General features: G+C 46.2%; 1 protein-coding gene across 3 annotated transcripts in view; it reads right to left on the bottom strand.

Moving 5' to 3' along the window:
* tenm1 (teneurin transmembrane protein 1) overlaps positions 1–24,651 on the bottom strand; it is a 1,545,585-nt gene that overhangs the window by 36,891 nt on the left and 1,484,043 nt on the right. For all 3 annotated transcript variants that reach the window (XM_072505612.1, XM_072505613.1, XM_072505614.1), the window contains 2 exons: positions 20,128–20,363; positions 8,595–8,891 (listed from right to left, as the gene is read on the bottom strand). In XM_072505612.1, coding sequence (XP_072361713.1) covers positions 8,595–8,891; positions 20,128–20,363 — 533 coding nt within the window. The remainder of the gene's footprint in view (positions 1–8,594; positions 8,892–20,127; positions 20,364–24,651) is intronic.

Below are 24,651 nucleotides of genomic sequence, written 5' to 3'. Positions count from 1 at the left end.
GGTCAGGTTACACCTTTCCGGAGAGTGCCAAACTGTGAAGGAACTTCCAAGCTTCCAGGAAGGGTCAAATTGTCAAGGAACTGTCAAGCAGTCCAGGAACTTGCAAGGTGTCACGCAAGTCTCAAAGCTGTCCAGAAGATGTCAAAGGATACTAGAAGAGTTGGTATGGATGAGGTATGTGCAAAGGGTGGTATTTTGGGGTTCACGGTCATACACAGTATCAGGTGACCGTAGAGAGAGAATGATGATCTTTCAGAATAGGAGTGAAGTGGAGGCAGCGTGATTAAATGACAAAAGTGATGACAGTGTAAAGTAAAAGGAGGTGATGGTGAGACAGGGGGTGGGATTCTCTGTCCCACCAGACTCGTTTTTCCAGCCACCGGCGCCAGCAGGATCCTCCGTCCCGGCAGCCAGTCAATGGGATTTCCCATTGTGGCCACCGCCACACCAGTCGAGGAATCCATGTGTGTGAGTGCCCTGCTGGCGAAACGGAGGATCCCGCCAATGGAGAATCCCGCCCATGAAATTTTTAAAAAGACTTCATGACCATTGGATGTCCCAAACTGCTTTACAGCCAATTATGTACTTTTGAAGTGTATTATTGTTGTAATGCAAGAAACACAGCAACCGATGTATGCACAGCAAGTTCCAACAAAAAACAATGAGATAGTGACCAGCCAATTAATTTTTTTGTGGTGTGACGATCTCACCCAAAAGATGACGGCTCAAACAGTGCAACACTCACTCACCACCGCAATGGGATGTCCGCTTTGAATTTTGCACCCAAGCCCTGGAGTTGGACTTGAATCTGCCACCTTTTAACTAAGTGGCTAAAAGAGCTACCAACCGAACCATAACAGACAAAGGATGGAGGCAGAGGAAGTGTAAATGGTTCCAATAGAATAACAAAGGAAAGAAGCATGGAAATTGTGGTAAAGGTGAATGGTTCTTTGGGAATATGAAACCAAGGCAAATGGCTAGAGGTAAGAGACAGAGCAGCAATGATCTCATTTGAAGGCAGATCAGACTCAAGGGGCTGAAAGGCCTACTCCTGTTTCTGTTATCCAAAATTACAAAAGAACAGCATTTAAAAAGAACCAGGACAAATGGAAGGAGGGGGTGGAAAAGCACACATATATGGAAAAAAAAGGATGGCGTGTAAAATATTTAGCTGGAAGACAGGAGATGGTTAAAGGGCAAATGCAGGTGCACAAATGTGATAGAAGAAAGGTGGATAGAGCCCAAGGAACAAAACTACAGGATTCTCACCGAATACCAGACTCACCTCATCTACTCCAGTAGCTGTGGTGTCAGCAGTGCCTGAGGTGATGGGTTGGGGGAGTGAGCAGAATTTGAGATGCCGGACGGGGTTCTGAAGTTCTGTGGGTCAGGGGGTGATGGTGGTGAGAGGTGTTTTGCGTGTTAGTGAGCAGTGCCAGAGGTGTGCAACAGTAGTGATCAGCGCCAAGGGGGACAAGTGAGCATTGCTGCTTGTGTGTGTGTGTGGGCGGGGGGAGGGGGGGGGGGCGGGGGCATGAACTGGGTTGTCAGGGAAGGGGTTAGTTAACAGGACTCGGGATGTCGGAGGAACATGAAGGAGATGTGAGCAGAGCCAAGGGTGAACAGGAGGGTGAGTGTTGCTAGGGTGTTATGGGGCTTGATGAGCATTGCAGGGGGTGGGATGAAAAGTGTTGCTAGGGGGAGCAGTGGTGAGCAGTGCCAGGTGTGAACAGAGTTTGGGGAGATGGTGCCACCAGAGACGAGGGTGACAAGGGTACTGGAGTCTTTGGATGCTGATTGAATGGGCAACATTTCTTGCTAGGAACAGCTCCAAATAAATCAGGCTAGAAATCTGTGCAAGTCACAGGCAAACAGCCCAGGATTAAGCACCGGCAGATTCCAGCAGGATTTGTGGCTTGCTTGAAACTATCTCCAGTGAGCCAGCTATTCCAGAATCGGGTGTAATTTGATTTCTTGGAACTTCTGATTTAATTGCAGCCTTCAATACATACGCACTTTTCAGCGTTCACCATCACTGGGACGAAATGATCTGGGTCATTGTGCCCAATGTGTGGTGCCCAGAACATTCCAGACATGGTCTAACCAAGGCTTTGGTTAAATAGAGCCAAACCACCTCCCCATTATAATCTAGCTATTAGAAATGCTAACATTCCATTAGCCTTTCTGATAATCTATGTTTTAACAAAGAGAGTGTGTATGGAAAAGTTCAACAGGTCTGGCAGCATCTGAGGAGGAAGAAGATTCTGATTCTAAAGCAGAGTCATATTGGACTCAAAGTGTTAACTCTGTTTCTCTCTCCACAGATGCTGTCAGCTGGTCCTGTGGTCAACAGTGCTGCCTCACAGAACCAGGGACCCAGGTTCAATTCTGGCCTTGGGTGACTGTCTCTGTGGAGTTTGTACATTCTCCCCATGTCTGCGTGGGTTTCCTCCGGGTGCTCCGGTTTCCTCCTTCAGTCCAAAGATGTGCAGGTTAGGTGGATTGCCATACTTAATTGTCCTTTAGTGTTCAAAATGGGGATCGAGTGGGTGGGGGGGGGGGGGGGGCGCTGAGTGGGGTGCTCCTTCGGAGGGCCAGTGCAGACTCGATGGGCCAAATGGCCTCCTTCTGCACTACAGGGTTTCTCCGATTCTATTTCAGATCTCCAGCACCTGCAGCATTTTGTTTTTACTCCATTTTAATGATCTGTGTGATCTGTTGAATCGTTTTGATGATCTCATGCATCCCCAAATCATTTTGGACCTTCTTTGCTCCTACCTTTTCACTGTTTAGCAAATACTTGAATCTATCCTTCTTCGGTCCAAAATGGATGACCTCACGGTGACCAGTGTTGAAACCCATTTCCTTTATCTACTAGTGACGCTTTAGAATTTTATGCTCCAATCTGCATTACTTACCCCAATCTTTGAGTCATTAGCAAACTTGGATAACTGACTCCCTATTACGTTATTTAAGTAATTAATAATGAACAGAAGAGATTCTAGCACCAACCTTCTTGGCACACCATTGCTTCCATCCAATTTGACGACATAGCCATAATCCTTATTGTCTGTCTGAAGCTGCCTAACTAATCACCTAACTCGGTCAATGATTTGCCTCCAGCTGTGAGTTTTTTAATCACCTAACTCGGTCAATGATTTGCCTCCAGCTGTGAGTTTTAGTGTTAACTCTAGGTGTAATGAAGAATCACAACCGGAACATCAACTCTTATGTCTTATTCCCAGAGAACTGCTTCATCTGCTGAACATTTCCAGCATTCTCTGTGCTAAGAATTCCCACCTGAGCGTATAGACAAGTGCCCTGCATTCAGAATTTTGCACAAGCCACTCATTGATCCGCTGGATTATGCTTAATAGTGGCACTGACTAATTGGCTTTTTGATTTGTTCCCCTTGCTTTCTGATAAAATAATTCTTGTCTCGTGATTTCCCCATGTGGGTCGGCAGCGACTGATAATTGATCGTCCACATTTCACAATACATCATTGCGCTGTGAGTCCACTGTGTCTTTGATAGTCATTCATACTGGCTGAGCAGAGCAGGTCCTTCAAAACGCTGAAATTATACCTGAATGCACTTTAAACCCAGTGATGGAAAGTCAGTAAAAATGTACACTTGAGTGATTAAAAGGCCTCCTCGAGAGGGTGGAGAGTAAGAGCGACAATACTGATGATGGTGTAACGCAAAAGGAGGTGAAAATGATACAAGCAAAGAACCAAATGATGGGCTTAGAGGAACTAGAAATGCTTGCAGCAGAAAAGCAGTGGAGGAAAGCACAGAAACTCTGGAAAGGAAAGGCTCATGTGGTGCAGGAATGTGGTGGAAGAAAGATGAATGGACTCCGGGGTGCGGACCTATTGCCAACTCACTATGCCTGTTTCCACTATTAACACTTGCTATGCAATTCTAGTGCTTTATATTTCTTTTTCATGTTTCCAGGATTCAGATTTCTTTCCTTTGATCTTCAATACTTTTTCACTGTTACAGTGAATTGATGTGCATTTGAAAAGTATAGAAATTAATCATTCCAAAATTACCAATGCTTGGCTGCATATTAACATTGTATTTGATATAATGTAACTTATGATAATGTAAATTAGGTGTATGTATAAATTAGGCATAATTAAAAATTCATTAGTGTTATCCTTAACAAAAATACACATACACATCACATATAATAAAAGGAAATCTATTTTAATTCACCAAATTTGCATGTGCAAATTTTAATGAGAGGAGTGAATGTATTATCTCTCTCATAGAACATTCCCTGTTTCAACTCAAGTTTTTCAATTGCTGAATGAAAGTACGTTTTATGCTTAACATAAATTGTCCATTATTGCGCTATTCCTATTAGCATGATGAATATTGCCTCTGGATCTTTGTGCATTTTTTTTGTGCTGTCAAAATGGTACAAACTACTATATTACAAAGTTCTGAACAATGTGTTATCTGTGTTAGAATTCCTTAAAGCAGATAAAAACAAAGACGTAGTCCTTGATGACTTCATAAGAAAATGCATTGTTCAGTGCGGAACCGAGTCACTAACAACAAAATAAACCCCATTTCAATCCTGTTTGGTGACTGAATTGCCTTCTTGGGTGATTTTTAACTCCTCCTGTGCAGTTGGCCTCAGCATCCCTGGTGCCATATAGAAGATGGAACTCAGTTAAGGAGCCCATTCATGATCACTGTACAGTAAATCCCATTGGCAAGTCACAAGCACCTTTCACTGTGGCATGCCTCTTGAGAAGGATTCTACATGGGTGTCCCCAGCATGCACCAGAAACCTGTGAAGGAGCACTATTCTGATATCATGCTGCGCAACTGGCTGCTGCGATGCCAGGATACATCATTTGGACCACATAGATCCAGACAATGAATTAACTTATCACTCTGCAAACAACAATTGTTAATCTGTAACAGAAGCCCAGCATAAGTATTACCGATAGGGTACAGGAACCAAATTGTAACGGGTTAAAAACAAGGTGAGTGCAGGTACTGTGGAGTGTATTTGGACGTCAGTTCCTGGATTTTCCAGGGAATGTTGCTGCATCCTCACAACGAAGGCCGATGAATAGGAACTGCAAGTTCAAAAACTTCATGATTGCCCCCAACCCTCCAGATTTCTGACTCTCTAGCACCTTGACTGCACTCCACAGGACCTGGGGCGAAATTCTCCCCAAACGGCGCGATGTCCGCCGACTGGCGCCCAAAACAGCGCCAATCAGACGGGCATTGCGCCGCCCCAAACGTGCGGTATGCTCCGCATCTTTGGGGGCCGAGCCCCAACATTGAGGGGCTAGGCCGGCGCCGGAGGGATTTCCGCCCCGCCAGCTGGCAGAAACGGCCTTTGTTGCCCCGCCAGCTGGCGCGGAAATGACATGTCGGGGCGGCGCATGCGCGGGAGCGTCAACGGCTGCTGACAGTTTCCCGCGCATGCGCAGTGGGGAGAGTCTCTTCCGCCTCCGCCATGGTGGAGACCGTGGCGGAGGCGGAAGGGAAAGAGTGCCCCCACGGCACAGGCCCGCCCGCGGATCGGTGGGCCCTGATCGCGGGCCAGGCCACCATGGGGGCCCCCCCGGGGTCAGATCGCCCCGCGCCCCCCCCCAGGACCCCGGAGCCCGCCCACGCCGCCTAGTCCCGCCGGTAAATAGGTACTCTAATTTACGCCGGCGGGACAGGCAATTTATTGGCGGGACTTCGGCCCATCCGGGTCGGAGAATCGAGCGGGGGGGCCCGCCAACCGGCGCGGCCCGGTTCCCGCCCCCGCCGAATATCCGGTACCGGAGACTTCGGCAACCAGCGGGGGCGGGATTCACGGCGGCCAACGGCCATTCCCCGACCCGCTGGACGCCCCAGGTTTCCATGTGGCAGTCGTCAGGTTACGTCATTGAGCCTGAGGCTACAATGGCAGTCGCTGGTGATGTCATAGAATGGGGGGAGGGGCAGGAGTTGGGGGTCAGACTGTTACATGAATCATAAAGAGCTGATCTCACAGGCTGCTTGAGGCACAGTACAAGTGAAGTACCCCCAATCATTCTGGGAATAGCTCAAATATTCCAGCAGGATTGGGAACCCTATTCTAACCTCCTCATTGTTTAATATATTTCCACGTTTTGTGCCATCTGCCCCTTATAATCAAGTCAATTCATTACTATTGGCAAAACTTTATCGGAACGGAGAAAGTCCCGATGTTGGGACTATATGTGAATTCAGAACCTGCATAAGCAGACAGTGACGTTACATTAGCAATTTTCCCAATGGTGGCTTCCTAATTGGCCACCACTAGGCCTGCCATCCAATTAAGTTCAGCGGGTAGGCTACTGATGTGGCAGCCCAATTAGAGGCCTGACTGCTTTGGATCCTCAGCTGCACCATCCAGCGAGGTAGGTGCTGCTGAAGCAGGCCATGACTCAAAGGGCGGTTCAGTTTGGAGGCCCCTCAAGAATGAAATTTAAATAAATAAAAAGTTGGGTGGCTGAGACTGGTAGGCCTAGCTAATAGGAAGGGAAACGCCTCTGGATGAGTGTTTGGAAGCCTGGGGTTGGCCTTTTTTGATTGTGACCCTCTTTTTGGGCCATGGAGTCTATGGCTCTGATGCATCTCTGGGAAGCCACTGGGAGGGAGACTCCATACAGCTAGTGGCCTCCCCATGTGATTGGAGTGGGGTGCCCCATCGCCAAACAAATGCCAGCAGCCTGAGAAAGTCTCCTTAATTTGGCCTGATTTATTCAAATATGGCAGCATAGTGGCACAATGGTTAGCAGTGCTGCTTCACAGCGCCTGGGATCCAGGTTCAATTCTGACCTCGGGTGACTGTGTGGAATTTGTACGTTCTCCCTGTGTCTGTGTGGGTTTCTTCCAGGTGCTCCGGTTTCCTCCCACAGATGTCCAAAGATGTGCAGGTTAGGTGGATTGGCCATGCTAAAGTGCCCCTTTATGTCCAAAAGGTTAGGTGGGGTTACTGGGTTACAGGGATTGGGTGGGGGTGTGGGCCGAGGTAGTGGTGCTCTTTCAAAGGGTTGGTGCAGACTCGATGGGCTGAATGACCTCCTTCTGTACTCCAGTGATTCTATGATTCTGTGATTCTAAATGGGGAAACCTTTCCACCTGCATGACTTCATTGGGGCGATGTCCAGTTGTGGCTCCCTGGCATTTGCTGATCCACCCATCTCCACTCCATTGCCCCAACACCTGTAACATTCTGGCCTATTTATCAAAACAGCAGTGGTCCTGTCACTGGGTCAAAATCCATAGCACTGTAGGTGTACCGACACACTAGATGGCACCACTACCTTCTCAAGTGCAAATAGGGTGGGCAACAAAGGCTGACCTAGCCAGTGATACCCACATCTCGTGGACGAATACATTTTAAAAAAATCCTTGGGTTACATCACTGTATATTATCCTCCAGTTCGAAAAACAAATGGTCAGAACTACTCTCTGCATGGTTATTGGTGGTAACAGAAAGAAATACTTTCATGTGGCTTTTAAAAGACGCGAACACTAGCTATACATGCAACAATGTTTAGATTTAGAAATGATGGTTACCATTGTTTGGAGTAATCCTATTTCACTGATAATTACCGAGGGCTCAGTCTTTGAGGCTAATCATTAAAGTTGAAGATATTAATCTCAAGTTTCATCATTTCAACATGAGGTTAATCAATGTTGTTATTTGAAAAGAAAAATGAATAAAATGCTGTTTTGGTTGTCTCGATTGATGGAGTAGGAGTAGAACTGCAGAAAATAGCACCTTGTATGGTGTGTTGCACATTTTGCATTACAGCAAATAGGCTTCCTGACAGTTGAACACAGAATCATTGAGCTTATGAGGTAAATCTGTGCTTTAGCCATCAAACTAGGTGCAAACAGTGCACAGGTGAAAGCCTTGGGGAATGAAATACTGAAGTAGTAATGAGAATGAAAATAAGCTGCACCATTACAGCATTGGAAGCATTTATAATACCCCTATTGCTTGTTGTGCTGTGGATACTCTGTATGTATATATGACCAGAGTCTACAGTGAAACATATAATTTAAAAGCACAGCTTTCAATTTCTTTCCCCATGGTGCAAATTCAAAATCAGTTCCTATTTGATTTGATTTTTAAGCATGCTATTGTGGCTTAGGTTATCAACTTTAGTTCACTCATGTTGCTAAAGGCGTTGATGCAAGTTTCCTTTGACCGAACACGAGGAACAGTGTGAGGGCAGCACGGTAGCATAGTGGTTAGCGCAGTCGTTTCACAACTCCAGGGTCGATTCCCGGCCGGGTCACTGTCTGTGCGGAGTCTGCACGTTCTCCCCGTGTCTGCGTGGATTTCCCCCGGGTGCTCCAGTTTCCTCCCATAGTCCAAAGATGTGCAGGTAAGGTGGATTGGCCGTGCTAAATTGCCCTTAGTGTCCAAAAAAACTGTTAAGTGAGGTTACTGGGTTATGGGGATAGGGTAGATACATGGGTTTCAGTAGGGTACTCTTTGTAAGGGCTGGTGCAGACTCGATGGGCCGAATAGCCTCCTTCTGCACTGTAAATTCTATGATTCTAGGAATGTATGATTCTAACAGTGCCTCACCTTTTCTGAGTAAGTGTAACTCCATATTTTCCCATCTGCCAGCACTCTGGATATAATCCTTCCACTCTGGTCATATTCCATTCTTTCAATGCAGGTTCCCCGCTGAATGCTTGTCAGCATTCCCATGGACGAATAGGTGACATTGACCTCATTGAACTTGTTGCTGGGTGCCCAAATAACTGGACGTCCCAGCTGGTCATACTGAATCTTGAGAGTAAACTTTCGATGGTCATCGTAGATCTTTCCGATTCTGGTGCGACGGTCAAAGTCTATGGACAGCAGGTTTCTGTTATGAGCCTAATGAGAAACAAAACCTGAATTAGCTTGAATCACCTATACAGATATCACTAATAACAAAGTCATCGCTTTGCCTACAAAATCAAAGCCTTGATAAAACTTCAACATAAAAATTATCTGGTATCAAAAAAGATTGATAATTTCCTGATATAATTTACAATTATATTGTAATTTATTTTCTAAAAATCTCTCCGTGATGCAATGGTAAATCTCAGCAATGTTGAGTCACAAGTTTTAACATCATCGTCAACAGCAACAGCAGTATCAATTTCCATTTTCCTTTTAACACAATAAAATGTCCCAAGCACGTCATAGTTCCACCTGCATTATAGAAAAATAGCCACAGGATATTTGCAGATTTTATCCTTCGAAACGAGTGCTGTGTTTGAATACAGCATTAACAGTTGTCAACCAGAAGGGTGAAATATTGATGACTACAGCTCTGTCCCCAATGACACAAAACATGAAAATCATGGTTGGCTCCAGATACCTGATCAAAGAAATAAAAGGAAGGAAAGACTTATATTTATACAGTGCCTATCACAACCTTAGTTAGTATGTTGCAAAATGCTTTACTTATAATGCAACACTTGTAAAATGTCAACACCATTGTAATATATAACTATCCTGCCTCAGTTGTGATACTTTAATACACTATTTGAATCTATTTTCAAAGTATATAATTCCTGACTGAGGCATCTTCTTTTCTCAAGTTCTGTGATCTTCAGAGAATTCACTTTGTTTTGATATATGAAGCATATTGTAACACAGAAAGATGCATAAGTAGCAAAAAACACAATGTATCATTCCACTGAATACTCCCAACACATTAGACAATAAAAACATAAGATATAGGAACAGAATTAGGCCATTCGGTCCATCAGGTCTGCTCTGCCATTTTATCATGGCTGATATGTTTCTCATCCCCATTCTCTTGTCTTCTCCACGCAACCCAGATCCCCTTATTAATCAAGGACCTACCTATCTCTGCCTTAAAGACACACATTGATTTGGTCTCCACAGCCTTCTGTGGCAGAGTTCCACAGATTCAGCACCCTCTGGCTGAAGAGATTCCTCCTCATCATAGTTTTAAAGGGTCGTCCCTTTGGTCTGAGGCTGTACCCTCGGGTTCTCGTTTCTTCTACTAGTGGAAACATTTTCTCCACGTCCACTCTATCTAGGCCTCTTAATATTCTGTGAGTTTCAATGAGATCCCCCTCATTCTTCGGAACTCCATCGAGGACAGACACATACTCCTCAACCGCTTCTCATATGTCAAGCCCCTCATTCCCGGGATCATTATGTAAACCTCATCTGGACCCCCTCGAAGGTCAGCACATCCTTTCTAATATATCGTCCCCAAAACGGATCACAATATTCCAAATGGGATCTGACCAGAGCCTTATACAGCCTCACCAGTATATCTCTGCTCTTGTATTCTAGCCCTCTTGAAATGAATGCTAACATTGCATTTGTCTCCCTGACTGCCAATTGAACCTGCATGTTGACCTTCTTCCCGTAACCCCTGATCGCCTAATTAATCAAGAACCTATCTAGCCTGAACTAGGACTCCAAGGTCCCTCTGTGCTTCAGATTTCCGAAGCCTTTCCCCATTTAGAAAATAGCCTATGTCTCTATTCTTCCAGCCAAAGTGTACAACCTCACACTTTTCTCATTGTATTCCATCTGCCACTTCTTTGCACACTCTCTTTCCCTGTCCAAGTCCTTCTGCAGCCACACCGTTTCTTCAACACTACCCATCACTCTACATATCTTCCCGTCATCTGCAAACTTAACAACAATGCCCTCAGTTCGTTCTTCCAGATCGTTAATGAATATAGTGAATAGTTGTAGTCCCACTGCCAACCCCTGAGGCACACCACTAATCACTGGCTGCCATCCTGAAGAAGATCCCATTATCCCCACTCTATGCCTTCTGCAAGTCAGCCAATCCCCTATCCATACCAGTACTTTGCCCCTAACATCATGAGGCTTAACTTATTTAGCAGCCTCCTGTACAGCACCTTCTCAAAGGCCTTTTGGAAATCTAAATAGATCACGTTCTATGGGTTTCAGTGCAAATTTGCAGAATTTAGTGATACAGGGGGCATATTACGTTTACAAGGGTTCTTCTTATTTATTCCTAGTTCAATTCCTTATTTTTCCTTTCTTTTATTTTTGCTTTATATTAATGATCCATGGATGATTTATGAACATGTGTCTTTAAGGCAACCTGTATCTTTAATTTAAGCAGAAGCAAGCAGTGGCCTGTGCCTTTAACTCAAATAGAAGATTCAAGAAGCTGTGCTGTTTTAGACTGATGATTGCAGACTGGCCAGTGTTAGTGATGACTTTGTTTGACAGATTGGCTGGAGACCAGTGCATGGGCCTAAATGGCTGTTCTCTGCCTGTTCTGGGAACAGTGACTATTGCATTCTTTTTCTAAACTACAAGGACTCAGAATGAATTATCGAGAAAAGAAGACCATTACCAGCTGCAAACTAGAGGCTTTGATCAACCAGCGTGTTGTGAGGAAAGTGTGCTAAAGAACCATCATTTGAAGCAAAGACTTTTGGGCGGGATTTTTCGACCCCCCACTGGGCCGGAGAATCGCTGGGGGGCGGCGTGAATCCCGCCACGCCGTCCCGACGCTGACTGCCGGATTCTCCGGCACCAGTTTTATGGCAGGGGCGGGAATCGCGACACACCGGTTGGGGGCCGTTGGCAGCGGCCCCCCCCCCCCAGCGATTCTCCGGCCCGCGATGGGCTGAGAGGCCGCCCATTTTCGGCGGGTCCCGCCGGCGTAAAATATACCAGGTCCGTACCGGCGATACCTGGCTCTGCGGGAGGCCTGCGGAGTTCTCGGGGGGGCGCGGGGGGATCTGGCCCCAGGGGGGCTCCACGGTGGCCTGGCCCGCGATCGGGGCGCACCCATCCGTGGGTGGGCCTGTGCCGTGGGGGCACTCTTTCCCTCTGTGCCGGCTGGTGTAACGGTCCACCATGGCCGGCGCAGAGAAGAAACCCCCTGCGCTGGGATGAAGCCAGCACACGCTGGCGCTCCCGCGCATGCGCCAACTCGCGCCGGCTGGTGGAGGCCCTTCCGCTCTGGTTGGCACAGCGCCAAGCCCTTCGGTGCCAGCTGGCATGGTGCCACCGCCACCGCTAGCCCCTGAAGGTGGGGAGGATTCTGCACCTTCCGGGCGGCCTGACGCCGGAGTGGTTCACGCCACTCCTCGGCGCGGTACGGCCCGCCCCGCCGGGTAGGGGAGAATCCTGCCTCACATCTTTTGACTTTCACCATTATTATTTCTACACCTCCCCACTCTGTGTTTGTCTGTCTTGTTTGTGTGGGTAGAGGGTGTGATGATATGCCTAAAGAAATTCTGTATATAGTGTTATATGTAGTTACATTGTGTACCTTGTGTATTATGTATTTTATTTTATTTCCTTTTCTTTTCATGTACTTAATGATCTGTTGAGCCGCTCGCAGAAAAATACTTTTCACTGTACCTTGGTGCATGTGACAATAAACAAAATCCAATTCAAATCCAATCCAAATCCAATACATGACCTCCAACCAGCAGGTGGTAGTGTAAGTCCACCATGCGGGCCCTGTGCCTTGAGGCAGTTGGGAGTAAGTCATGCTGGTGGACAGATGCATTTTGCAGTAGCTCTATAATAGTTAGTTAGTGTTAGTAGTTTGTTATGTATTTATCCAGTTATATTTACCATGCAGTTGTTTCTTAATAAATTATTTAAACTTGCTGTTCTGTACTGCATCATTTATATCGGCCAGTCTACAGAACATGATAGAGGGTGGGACAGATAAAGCGGGTATTAGCTAGTCATTGTCCAGTTGTATTTACAGCATATTTCACCATTATTCTTGTTATAAACAAGCAGTAATTCTGTTTCAACTTACCAACCTGGTGATTGTAATTACTGGGCAGCCAAGAGCGAAAGGCCTTGGGTATATTTATAAGAATTATGGGTTAATTCACTTGTGCTTTGACTCAGAAACGAGCTCAGCTGGAATTGACCGTGCCCTTGCCCAGGGTGTGGAAACAAGTTCATTTAATATTTCTATCTTTCATAAAACAAAATGACTGCCATCAAGACAAAACAGAACGGCTGAATGTTAGGTGTTAATGTTTTGAAACAAAAATGTCACATTTTGTTATTCCAAACGCTAGGCTTACGACTCCATATATGTGTCTAAACTGCACTTACATTGATTGTAGTACAGTTTAATATCATTATTGATTTATTTAATCTTGCCTCAGTTAAATCTTTTAAGTATATTGCTGAACATTAGAGGTTTACAGAATAGAGTATTGTCCATTTGCCCATTATTCTGTGCTAGCCTTCTCTCAAAACAACTCAAAATTAATTCAGCTACCCAGTTCTCTCTTGATCACTCAATATCATCTCCTTTTGTGACCGTTTACTCAAGTTTCCTTTGCAAAAAGAACAGTCTCAGTCTCAAACATTGTTTGTGGCAAACCATTCCCTGCTCCTTGGATTGGATTTGTTTATTGTCACGTGTACCGAGGTACAGTGAAAAGTATTTTTCTGCGAACAGCTCAACAGATCATTAAGTACATGGAAAGAAAAGGGAATAAAAGAAAATACATAATAGGGCAACACAACATATACAATGTAACTACATGAGCACTGGCATCGGATGAAGCATACAGGGTGTAGTGTTAATGAGGTCAGTCCATAAGAGGGTTATTTAGGAGTCTGGTAACAGTGGGAAGAAGCTGTTTTTGAGTCTGTTCGTGCGTGTTCTCAGACTTCTGTATCTCCTGCACGATGGAAGAAGTTGGAAGAGTGAGTAAGCCAGGTGGGAGGGATCTTTGATTATACTGCCCACTTTCCCCAGGCAACAGGAGGTGTAGATGGAGTCAATGGATGGGAGGCAGGTTCGAGTGATGGACTGGGCGGTGTTCACGACTCTCTTAAGTTTCTTGTGGTCCTGGGCCGAGCAGTTGCCATACCAGGCTGTGATGCAGCCCGATAGGATGCTTTCTGTGGTGCATCTGTAAAAGTTGGTAAGAGTCAATGTGGACATGCCGAATTTCCTTAGTTTCCTGAGGAAGTATACAATCATTTTTAAGAAAGAAATTCTCCTGAGGGTCATTACTGAATCTGCAACCAGAAAAAATAATGAGCTGGATTCTCCGCCTCGTCACTCCACATTTCTGCCCGACCCACCGGCGGGATTCTCCGTTACGCCGGCCAGTCAATGGGTTTTCCCAGTGTGGCGCACCGTCAGGAAACCCCTGGGCGCCAGCAAAACGGAGCATCCCGCCGGCGGAGAATCCCGCCCAATCTTTCTCCAATTCTGCGTTTCCCAAGCTGGGTTTCCCAATAGGTCTGGCTGCCATAAATTTGAATAAAGCTGTCCTTCTAGATTGTCGAATTGGAGGTGGTTTTCATACTGCATTGGCTACTGATAGGCACACTAGTCAGCCTATCAGCAACCAATGCACTGAGAACTGGGGCGGGATTCTCCGATATCGGCGCGATGTCCTCCGACCGTCGCCAAAAATGGCGCGAATCAGTCCGGCATCGCGCCGCCCCAAAGATGCGGAAGTCACCGCATCTTGAGGGGCAGAGCCCTTACCTTGAGGGTCTAGGCCCGAGCCGGACTGAATTCCGCCCCGCCAGCTGGCGCGAAACTGACGTTGCGGGGCGTCGCATGCTCGGGAGTGTCAGCGGCCGCTCACGGCATCCCCGCGCATGCGCAGTGGAGGGGGTCTCTTCCACCTCCGCCATGGTGGAGACCATGGTGAAGGCGGAAGGAAAAGAGTGCCCCCATGGCACAGCCCCGCCCGCGGATCGGCGTGGATTGAACCACCTTTGGGACGGCGGGACAAGGCGGCGCGGGCAGGCTTGGGGGTCCTGGGTGGGGCACGGGGTGATCTGGCCCCAGGGGGTGCCCCCACGGTGGCCTGGCCTGCGATCGGGGCCCACCAATCCGCGGGCGGGCCTGTGTCGTGGGGGCATTATTTTCCTTCCGCCTTCGCCATGGTCTCCACTATGGCGGAGGCGGAAGAGATCCCCTCCACTGCGCATGCGCGGGGATGCCGTGAACGGCCGCTGACGGTCCCGCGCATGCGCCGCACGGCAAAGTCATTTCTGCGCCAGCTGGTGGGGCACCAAAGGCCTTTCCCGCCAGCTGGCGGGGCGGAAATCAGTCCGGCGTGGGCCTAGACCCTCAAGGTGAGGGCTCGGCCCTTCAAGATGCAGAGAATTCCGCATCTTTGGGGCGGCGCGATGCTGGACTGATTAGCGCCGTTTTTGGCGCCGGTCAGCGGACATCGTGCCGATTGCGGAGAATCCCGCCCCAGTTCTCAGTGCATTGGTTGCTGATAGGCTGACTAGTGTGCCTATCAGTAGCCAATGCAGTATGAAAACCACCTCCAATTCGACAATCTAGAAGGACAGCTTTATTCAGGTGCGGGATTCTCCGCAATCGGCACGAAGTCCGCCGACCGGCGCCAAAAACGGCGCGAATCAGTCCGGCATCGTGCCGCCCCAAAGGTGCGGAATTCTCCGCATCTTGAGGGGCCGAGCCCTCACCTTGAGGGGCTAGGCCCGCGCCGGACTGATTTCCGCCCCGCCGGCTGGCGCAAAGGCCTTTGGTGCCCCGCCAGCTGGCGCGGAAATGACTTTGCCGTGCGGCGCATGCGCGGAAGTGTCGGCGGCCGCTCACGGCATCCCCGCACATGCGCAGTGGAGGGGGTCTCTTCCGCATCCGCCATAGTGGAGACCATGGCGAAGGCGGAAGGAAAAGAGTGCCCCCACGGCACAGGCCTGCCCGCCGATCGGTGGGCCCCGATCACGGGCCAGGCCACCGTGGGGGCACCCCCCAGGGCCAGATCGCCCCATGCCCCCCCCAGGACCCCGGAGCCCGCCCATGCCGCCTTGTCCCGCCGTTCGAAAGGTGGTTCAATCCACGCCAGCTGGCGAGGGTTGACAGCGGCGGGACTTCGGCCCATTGCAGACCGGAGAATCGCCGGGGGATTTCCGCAGACCAGCGCGGCGCGATTCCCGCCCCCACCGGATCTCCGGTGGCGGAGAATTCGGGACATGGTGGGGGCGGGATTCACGCCGGCCCCCGGCGATTCTCCGACCCGGTGGGGGGTCGGAGAATCGCGCCCCTGGTCTATGATTGGATGAGCTGGAAATAGCAGCAAGGCGAGGGAAAAGGCCAGCGGATGATGAAGCAGGAGGCTGAATTAAGTAGGTGGGGGCCACAGCATGGGAGGGGAAGCGGCTACGGGGCAGGCGGGGAAGTGGTCACAGAGTAAGGGAGAGAAAAGCGCGAGCGAGTGTGTGTGTGAGAGAGAGAGGTGAGAGTGTATGTAAGAGAGAGGTGAGAGTGTGTGTGTGAGAGAGAGGTGAGATGTGTGTATGTATGAGAGAGGGAGAGATGAGAATGCATATGTGTGAGTGAGAAATGTGGGAGTGTGAGAATGTGTGTGTGAGATAATGGTATGAGATAATGGTGAGACTGTATGTGAGTGAGAGAGGTGGGAGTGTAAGTCTGCATTGGAGGGAGAGAGGGAGAAGTGAGAGTGTGTGTGTCTTAAGATAATTGTGAGAGTATGAGGGAGGGAGGTGAAAGTGTGAGTGTGTGAGAGAGAGAGGTGAGAGTCGGTGTGAGAGATAGTGGTGAGTGTGTGAGAGCGAGCTAAGAAATGACTGAGTGTGTGTGAGAGAGAGAGAGCGATGGGCGTGTGTGTGCATGTGAGATAATGGTTAAAGTGTGTGTCTCAGAGAGGTTAAAGTGTGTGCATGAGAGAGATAGAGATGGGAGTGTGTGTATTAGAGAGAGGCAAGTGTGTGTGTGTATGTCTGAAATGAGAACCCAGCTGCACTCTAAATGTAAATCATATTTATGAGCAAAAAAAGCAGCTCCCATTAAAAACAAAAAAGTAAGTTTTGAGTATTTTGTTGAAGAAGAGAACATTTTAATTATAATAAATATATACAAATAAATAGAAAATACTTTGATCAATTAGCTTTTGTATGATTGTACCTTATGCACAAAAACAATTTTTTCTTCAACATAAGTACAGTGGGTTAAACAGCTGGCAGAATAATGCAGAATAAAGCAGCAGCGCAGGTTCACTTCCCGAACAGGCGCTGGAATGTGGCGACTAGGGGCCTTTCACAGTAACTTCATTGAAGCCTACTCGTGACAATAAGCGATTATTATTATTATTATTATAATCAGAATGTTTCTCACAGGTTCTTTCAGTACTCTTGGGAGGTAAAAGGGTTCTGTGGCTGAAAAAGTTTGTGAAACCCTGCTCTAATTACATAAATCCATATTAAATCTCCCCCTAGCTTTCTAATGTCAGAGCGGAAATAGTTGTCATTTTGCAAATCACTCCACATAACTGGCTTCATGCTGGTAAATCTACGAAATTTATAGCCTTAATGTTCTTTCTATATTATAATAGGCGCACAGAACCTGAACTGTGGTCGAGAAAATTTAACATTACTCACTCACCCTTATATTCTATGACACATTTATGGTTTTGGTTGCCTACGCTCATACTTTCATAAAATTATGTATTTGAATCCTTAGGTCTCTCTATCCAATGACACCTTTCAGCACACTTCTATTTGTCCCGAAATACATAATAAAAATACATTACATTACATCTGGCATTTGTCTGCCCATTCCTCCAAACTATCTATGTATTCTTGGAGTCTAACAGTCCGACTCAATGCATATCCAAACCTCATACTTTTGTTTCACCAGTAAGGTTTGAGATTTTACTTCCTGTGCCCAAGTTCAAATATCTGCATAAAGTGAGAACAAAAGTGAATCCAGCACTGACCAGAGCATCAACTACTTCCAACTTCGTCCAGTTAGAACAGTGCCAATTTATCACAAATCTTCTTTTCATGTTTGTCAACCACCTTTCTGTTCATGCTGTTATGTATCATTTGCACGAACCTTTCTCACAAGTCTCTTGTGACACACTACATCTACTACATTTCCTTTTCTGTGCCTGACCATTTTTGTTAAGATTGTCAAAATAACTGGTCATATTCTCACCCTTCTTGAGAAAGGTTCCATTGGTTATCCTCTTGTCCCATATTTAAGGGGAAAAAAATTGTCCCCAAGGATTTTAAAATTTGTTTATCACACGTGGGTGTCGCTGGCAAGGTCAGCATTTATTATTCATCTCTAGTTGAGAAAGTGATGGTGGCGAATCGCCTTCTTACAGCTGCAGTGCACATGATTTAAGTACACGCACAATGCGACTGGGGAGGGAATTCCAAGATTTTGTCCCATCAACCGTGAAGGAATGCCAATATATTTCCAAGTGAGGATGGTGTGTGACTTGGAAGGAAACTTGCAGGTGGTGGTGTCTGCAAGCACCTGCTGCCCTTGTTATTCTCGGCGGTGGAGGTCACGGTTTGGAAGCTGCTGTCAAAAGAGCCTCAGTGAGTTACCATAGTGCATCATTTGGATGGTACACTCTGCTGTCATGGTGTGTCAGTAGTGGAGGGAGTGAATGTTTAAGTTGGTGGTTTGGGTGCCAATCAATTGCTTTTCTACAATTATCTCCAACAATTGTCCCATACTTTTCTTGAGAAAATTGATGCAATTTATTGATTATAGTGTCTCCATGATACTTTTAATATTGTACATGACTCTCCATTCAACCCTAAGCAGCCCTATGCTCTGTTTAGCTATTCATTTACTGTTTATATATGTTTATAAAATTCTTAAGCAATATCCGATAGCTTTTTCCAATTTGCTTTAATCCCTTTAAATGTTCTCCTTTAACCTTCCCCGTATGCTTTTTATTTTCTTCTTGACTGTTTTCAATATTTTTAGCTTAACCTCAATCGTTTAGTTTGGCGCGCTCTTATTTATCTGCACAACTGTATTCTTTGATGCACCCTTAATTGCTTTATGGGAATATATTTATTTTGTATTCTATCCATCTCTTAGGCCTTTCAGTTTTATTGCGGTATTTACTTTTGATTCAAATATTAAAACTTACATGTAAGTGGGAAGGCACATTTTCTTAGATTGATTCTCTAAATTGAATCTGTTATGGGTTTCATGGATTATAATAAAGAGATTACAATAATAATACTTTTCAGCAAATATAGTTCAGATCATTTTGTTTAAAAAATATCACCCTGCTTGCCAGTTATTTGTATTTTGTAAAATTATAATTTAAGGTTGCTATTTTTTGAGACACTTGCATTTTATCTACAATATGTCTTTGCTGAATTTGTAAATTAATGGCCCTATACTTCCATGTGTCACAATTCTAGTACTTGCTTTGGGATAGTGCACACCGGTGCCTTCTGTGGTTAATTATACAAGCCCCCAAGCATATAAATTAATTAAAACCGCTTAGATATTTTTAAGGGCACAGCACAATCTCAGCCTGAATTCCAGAAACAAGACCCATTTAGGAGGCTGGTATGCATGTTCTCACTTACCATACAACCTTCCAATCTTATAGTCAGGACCCTTAATGCAGGAAACATCAATACAACGAGTTCCTGTCCGTAACTTCACTTCCTTTGCATCTATAGTCTTATTTGAACTGAGTGGGCTGAGCCACAGGATATCAGGGCCATGGTGGAGTTTGCTGCTGCGCTGGGGCACTCTGTCAGAATTATAATTAAACTTGCAGAAGAACTGAGCAGGTTTGGCCAGGTGGTTACCATTATCACTCAGTACAATTGTAGCCCATTCATATTTAATTTATATATGTCTACCTGATGTAGAAACAGCAACTGGAACATTGCTCCTTGTATAACCTTGAGAGAAACACTTGGAAATGTAGATGAGGCACTGGTTTTTTTTTGGGGGGGGGGGGGTTGCAGCGTCCAGTTACAAATGTGCATCTATGCAGATACTTTCTCAAGTTCGGTGGGTCAGCTGATTTCATAAATATTTCTCTTTGATGGGAGTTGAATAACATTGCCTTATCTTTACTGGTTTGATAGCATAATCCAGGACCATTGTAATAGTGTGCATGGTTGTAACTGGATATTTGCATTTATTGCATGTGTACTTCTTCAATAACACCATCGTCTTGTGGAATGCACTGGGCACAGCATACATATAATCTGTTGTATGATGATTCATCAATAGATTTTGTTATAAAAATGGCTTCCAATTATCAGGACAGCAATTAAGAATTGTTTTCTTGAAGTAAAGCAAGTTTTTGATACGAACCCTAAATCTCCTTCCAAAGACGGCAAGATTGCCCTTGATCTGCTCCTTTCTCTGCCTCCATTCCACTATGTTCGGGTTGTGTTCAGTGGGCAGTGAAATGTTACGTTTCCCCATTGTGGGGTTTGCAGCTCCAGCCAAGAGGTGAGGTTCGGTCTGCATGGTCAATTCCATCCCGCTGGCAAAACTTACTTGCAAAGATCCATCAGGGCCAACACGGTAGGTATTTTGAATGTGACCTGGAAAACAAAATACCACAAAGGATTAACACTGACATTTACTCCATAATTAAAATTGTCCTGGTGGATTTGACCTAGTCCAACAAACCCATTGAAGGCATCCTACACCCTCAGGAAACCCATGGGCGGGATGGGGGATGGTTGCGCAACTGGCTGGACCAGAGAATTCCAGCTTCAGTTTCTCTCTCTCAGATGGTGCCAGACCTGCTGAATATTTCCAGCACTTTTTATTAATCATAAATGATCGTTTCTGTTCCCTTACCAGTGAACTCAACATAAAAAGTGCCAGAATGGACATCGAGAGAGGTCATAAGAGAGCCTGGCTGTCCTCTGGTTAAAGATCCTGCCATCTCTCGTGGTTCAGGTTTAAAAGTGAGGAATACCCCTGCAATGATGCAGCAGAGGCAATTGGTGCCAGTGCTTAAAGGAATTAACATATTCTGGAGGCCTTAAAGGGAGAAACATTGCAATTGTGACACATGGGAAATAAGTGAACAGAGATCTTTATATGTCACAAATCCATTGGAAATACATCTGTATGGGTAAGTACTAGCTCAATATCACTTCTGTCTGTAAATACTAACTGACATCCACAAACATGTGCGGTATCTTTGTTGGGGACGGGCAGAGTTCTCCATTCTGGAAACTAAGTCCAGTGGCGGGTGGGATACTCGGTGTGGTTCTCGCTGGGTGATGTGGTAGATGAACCTGCATGGTGGTACAGTGGTTAGCAGACTTGATGGGCCGAATGGCCTACTTCTGCACTGTAGAGATTCTAGTCATTGAGTATTCTAGTCATCTTCTGCTTTTCAGTGAATTAATTATGCATATGCGAGGAGCTTGCTGAATCTCACCACAGGGCCAGCAGGAAGTCACCTGCTTTGCCGTTACCTCCTGGTGCCATATTTAAAGGGTACCTGGACAGACCATTCACTCATTGCTGGCCAGGAGCTCCACACTATTTCTTCAGAGTCCTTGCAGCCATAAATTATATTGGAAAAGTTCATAAATGTGAGCAGCCACGTTCTGGGAAACACAAGAGTCCCTGCAACATTGCCTTTCACTCATCTCTACATATACAATGGTCTGGCCAACACTCTCTGTTACAGTGGTCCATGTTCGCCAGCCTCTTGAACTTATTGAGGTCCTGCTGCCTCTTGCTGGTCAGATCATTGTTCCACATGGCCTTGTGTCAACCTGTGATGGGCCCTCCTTCTCCTCATCTGGATGAGAGCCATTGCCAAGGCAGAGTTGCCTGCAGCCTGCATCATAGCCACCTCAGTGGATGTGTGAATGAATTAAAGCAATACATTAAGTGAACATGTCCTTTACAGATTTCTCTCCATCACAAATCTAGCAGGCAAGTGCTAAACACTTGACCTGGCCTCTTTGATTTATTGATTGATATTTATTGTCACATGTACAGAAGTACAGTGAAAAGTATTTTTCTGCAGCCAAGGGAACGTACTCAGTATGTACATATAGACAAAAGAATAAAGAACAGAGTACATCAACAAATAGTGATTGGTTACAGTGCGGAACAAGGGCCAAACAATCAATACACGAGCAAGAGCAAGAATACATCTAGATGTGGCATCGTCACTCCAACCCTTCCAGGCAAAAGAAATTCTGGAGGACCAGAGATAAATGTTTATCCCCTTCATATGCACATGGAGTCATTGCTCTTTGTTCAGGGTGATGAGAAACATGTGCAAGAAGCCTCATGCAGGCAATTTCATGCTTGTCATCACTCCCCTCAAACCTCTATAGAGAGACTATTGCCTTGGCAGCGTAGAAAGAGTAACCGCATGATCTCTTGTCAGCCATGATCAGTTACCCTGGAGGATGGCAGCTTGGATTCATGAGTTGGTTGCCCTCCACCAGCTGTGCCCCTTGGAGGTATTCCAGCTCCCTCCTCCCTTCATCTCTGCAGTTAAAAGGAAGTGTCACAGAATGACAGCAGCTCCACACCTTTCTGGGATCTTGATATTGTGAGATCCCTTATTTGGGAATAAACCTGCTGCCATGTGGGCTTCACCATAGAAAAGAGAACGCAAGTGAGTGTTTTTGACATTGAGTTGCCTCATAATTATCAGGGTTTTGCTAACCTTGAACCTCACCCACCTGAAAGGACCTGCCTCCCATCTCAAGGGATCTCACTGACTGATTAACCATGTGGTCAAGGTCAGTTTGGAAAAATGGTGCGCACCACCTTTCAAACTTGCTTCACCACCTTCTATCCATCCCCTGTCACACATCAACTTTCCCGCCATCACCCTTGACCCATCCAGTGCCACCATTCCTCTTCTCTCTGTCACCTTTGAAACATCCCTTGTTACCCTGGACCCTATCACGATCCATCTCCATATTCCTTCCCTCCCCTCAGAGCTGAAACCCGTTACCTCCCCATGCCCACCCAGCCCCTGCTCCCTTCCATTATCTGGGCCACCAGTCCTGTCCAGCTCCATGACCCACTGGATGAGACCTTCACCTACCAGACTCTCACCCTGGACCTGTCACCCTACTGCACCCCATACCCCACTCTGACTGTGTCTGTTCCCTCCTATCACCAGTATAATGGGTTCTCTCTCCAGGACTTCACCGTTGACATCACGGTCCTGCCCTCTAAGACACTACCATGCTTTCCTTTTCCCCAGAGATTCTCATGCACCCAACTCCCCCAGACACTCTCCCCTCACCTTCTCATGACATTGCCCCCACCCCACATTTTCTTGTCACTCGCTCCATCCTTCTCCCATAAGTCTACCTCCGCATAACAGCCATCTCTCCACCCTTACACCCCACCCTTACAATCTTCGCCTGCCTCCAGTGTTCAGCCTTGGTGCGGCGTTTGCTAACGGTATTCCATCAAAGATATGCAAAGGTCCAAGAAGGGGAGGCAACATTTACCCATGCTAAAGTCATGGCAGTGGTGAAACCCACCAGGTGCACTTATACACAGCCTTAAAACTGAATGTCCTAAATTCTCGCAGGTGAAGAATTTAATTTGAGGAGGAGTTTAGTTTGGGTGAGGTCGCCTTTTAATGAGCATGCATGAGATGTTAATGTTCATTGGGAAGCTCGACCCACCTTGAAAGTCAGGACAAAAAAATTCCAACTGTTTATCTCGCCATTGAGAAACAGAGTTTTTAATCTCCCGCCAAAATAATTTTCCTGCCTGCCACATGACTCCCACTACGAGAAGGAGTGGAAAATTCCATGTCTACTTATTTAATACTCAAGTAGTTTGGATTCCGTTAGACCTTTTGGATAAAGAATAAGTAGTGGTAAGTATTTAGTACTTTAGTTGAAGAATAAGTAATGCTGAGAACATAATCCTTCAGTACTTGCTATTATTCTTTGGTCAAATAGATTGACCAAGGTAGAGTGACCAAGCCAAATTGCCCCTTAATTAGAATTTTTAAAAAAAATCAGAGAATTGCTTCCTGCCATTTTTCTATATTTAACCAATTTCACCATCTCATCTAGCCCTCCCATGCCACACCACCCATTGTATCCCCATCATATGTCATTTCAGCCAACCAATGACATTCCTCCCATGCTATTTTGCTGATGCCACCTCCTCCCTCCCACTCTGCCCATGCCATCTCCAAGCTATGCCATTCCTCTAATGCCAGTTTCACTCCTTGACATGTGTGTGGGGTTGTTGGGGTGGGTGGGGAGAGGATGGTGGTGGCAGTGGGTGGTAGGTATCTTTCTGGGCCAATCCTGTTGCAATCCAGGCTGCTGACTGCGGCCAATGTGGGACTGCTGACTGAGACAGCAGTCAATGCTGAGGTGATTCCAGGTGCAAGCTCATCTTCCAGATATCATACATTGGCACGGCTGGAGGGAGGTGAGAAAAAAGGGTGAATCCTGGTGTTACTCTCAAATTTTACCCCCAGCTTTAAAATAAACAAACTACCTCCACAACTGTCAGGGAGAATGTGCACCGCTTCACATACATGCACACACAGGTACGCACTCACTACATCTTTGCATGGGGATAGTGACACACCAACCATTAGCAGCCGCAGCTATGCCACGCAAACCAGTCCTCTCCACACCACATGTACCACTGCAAGTGCAAAACACAACGCACAAAGTCGACCTGGCAACAGACAGGCTCCTTAAACTGACCAATAAGTTCAGACATTGAAAACCGATTATTACTATAGATGTTAATACATGTAAGTATAGTAGCACTGTGTCTCGCTGAGTTTTTAAAAAACTTTTATTTTTCTTTAGCCCAACTGTTCAGTTCATATCTGACAAGTCTAACATACAA

The sequence above is a fragment of the Scyliorhinus torazame genome, chromosome 5 (genome assembly GCF_047496885.1).
Source record: "Scyliorhinus torazame isolate Kashiwa2021f chromosome 5, sScyTor2.1, whole genome shotgun sequence".
Lineage (NCBI taxonomy): Eukaryota > Metazoa > Chordata > Chondrichthyes > Carcharhiniformes > Scyliorhinidae > Scyliorhinus > Scyliorhinus torazame.
This window is presented reverse-complemented; position numbering and strand designations above follow the sequence as displayed.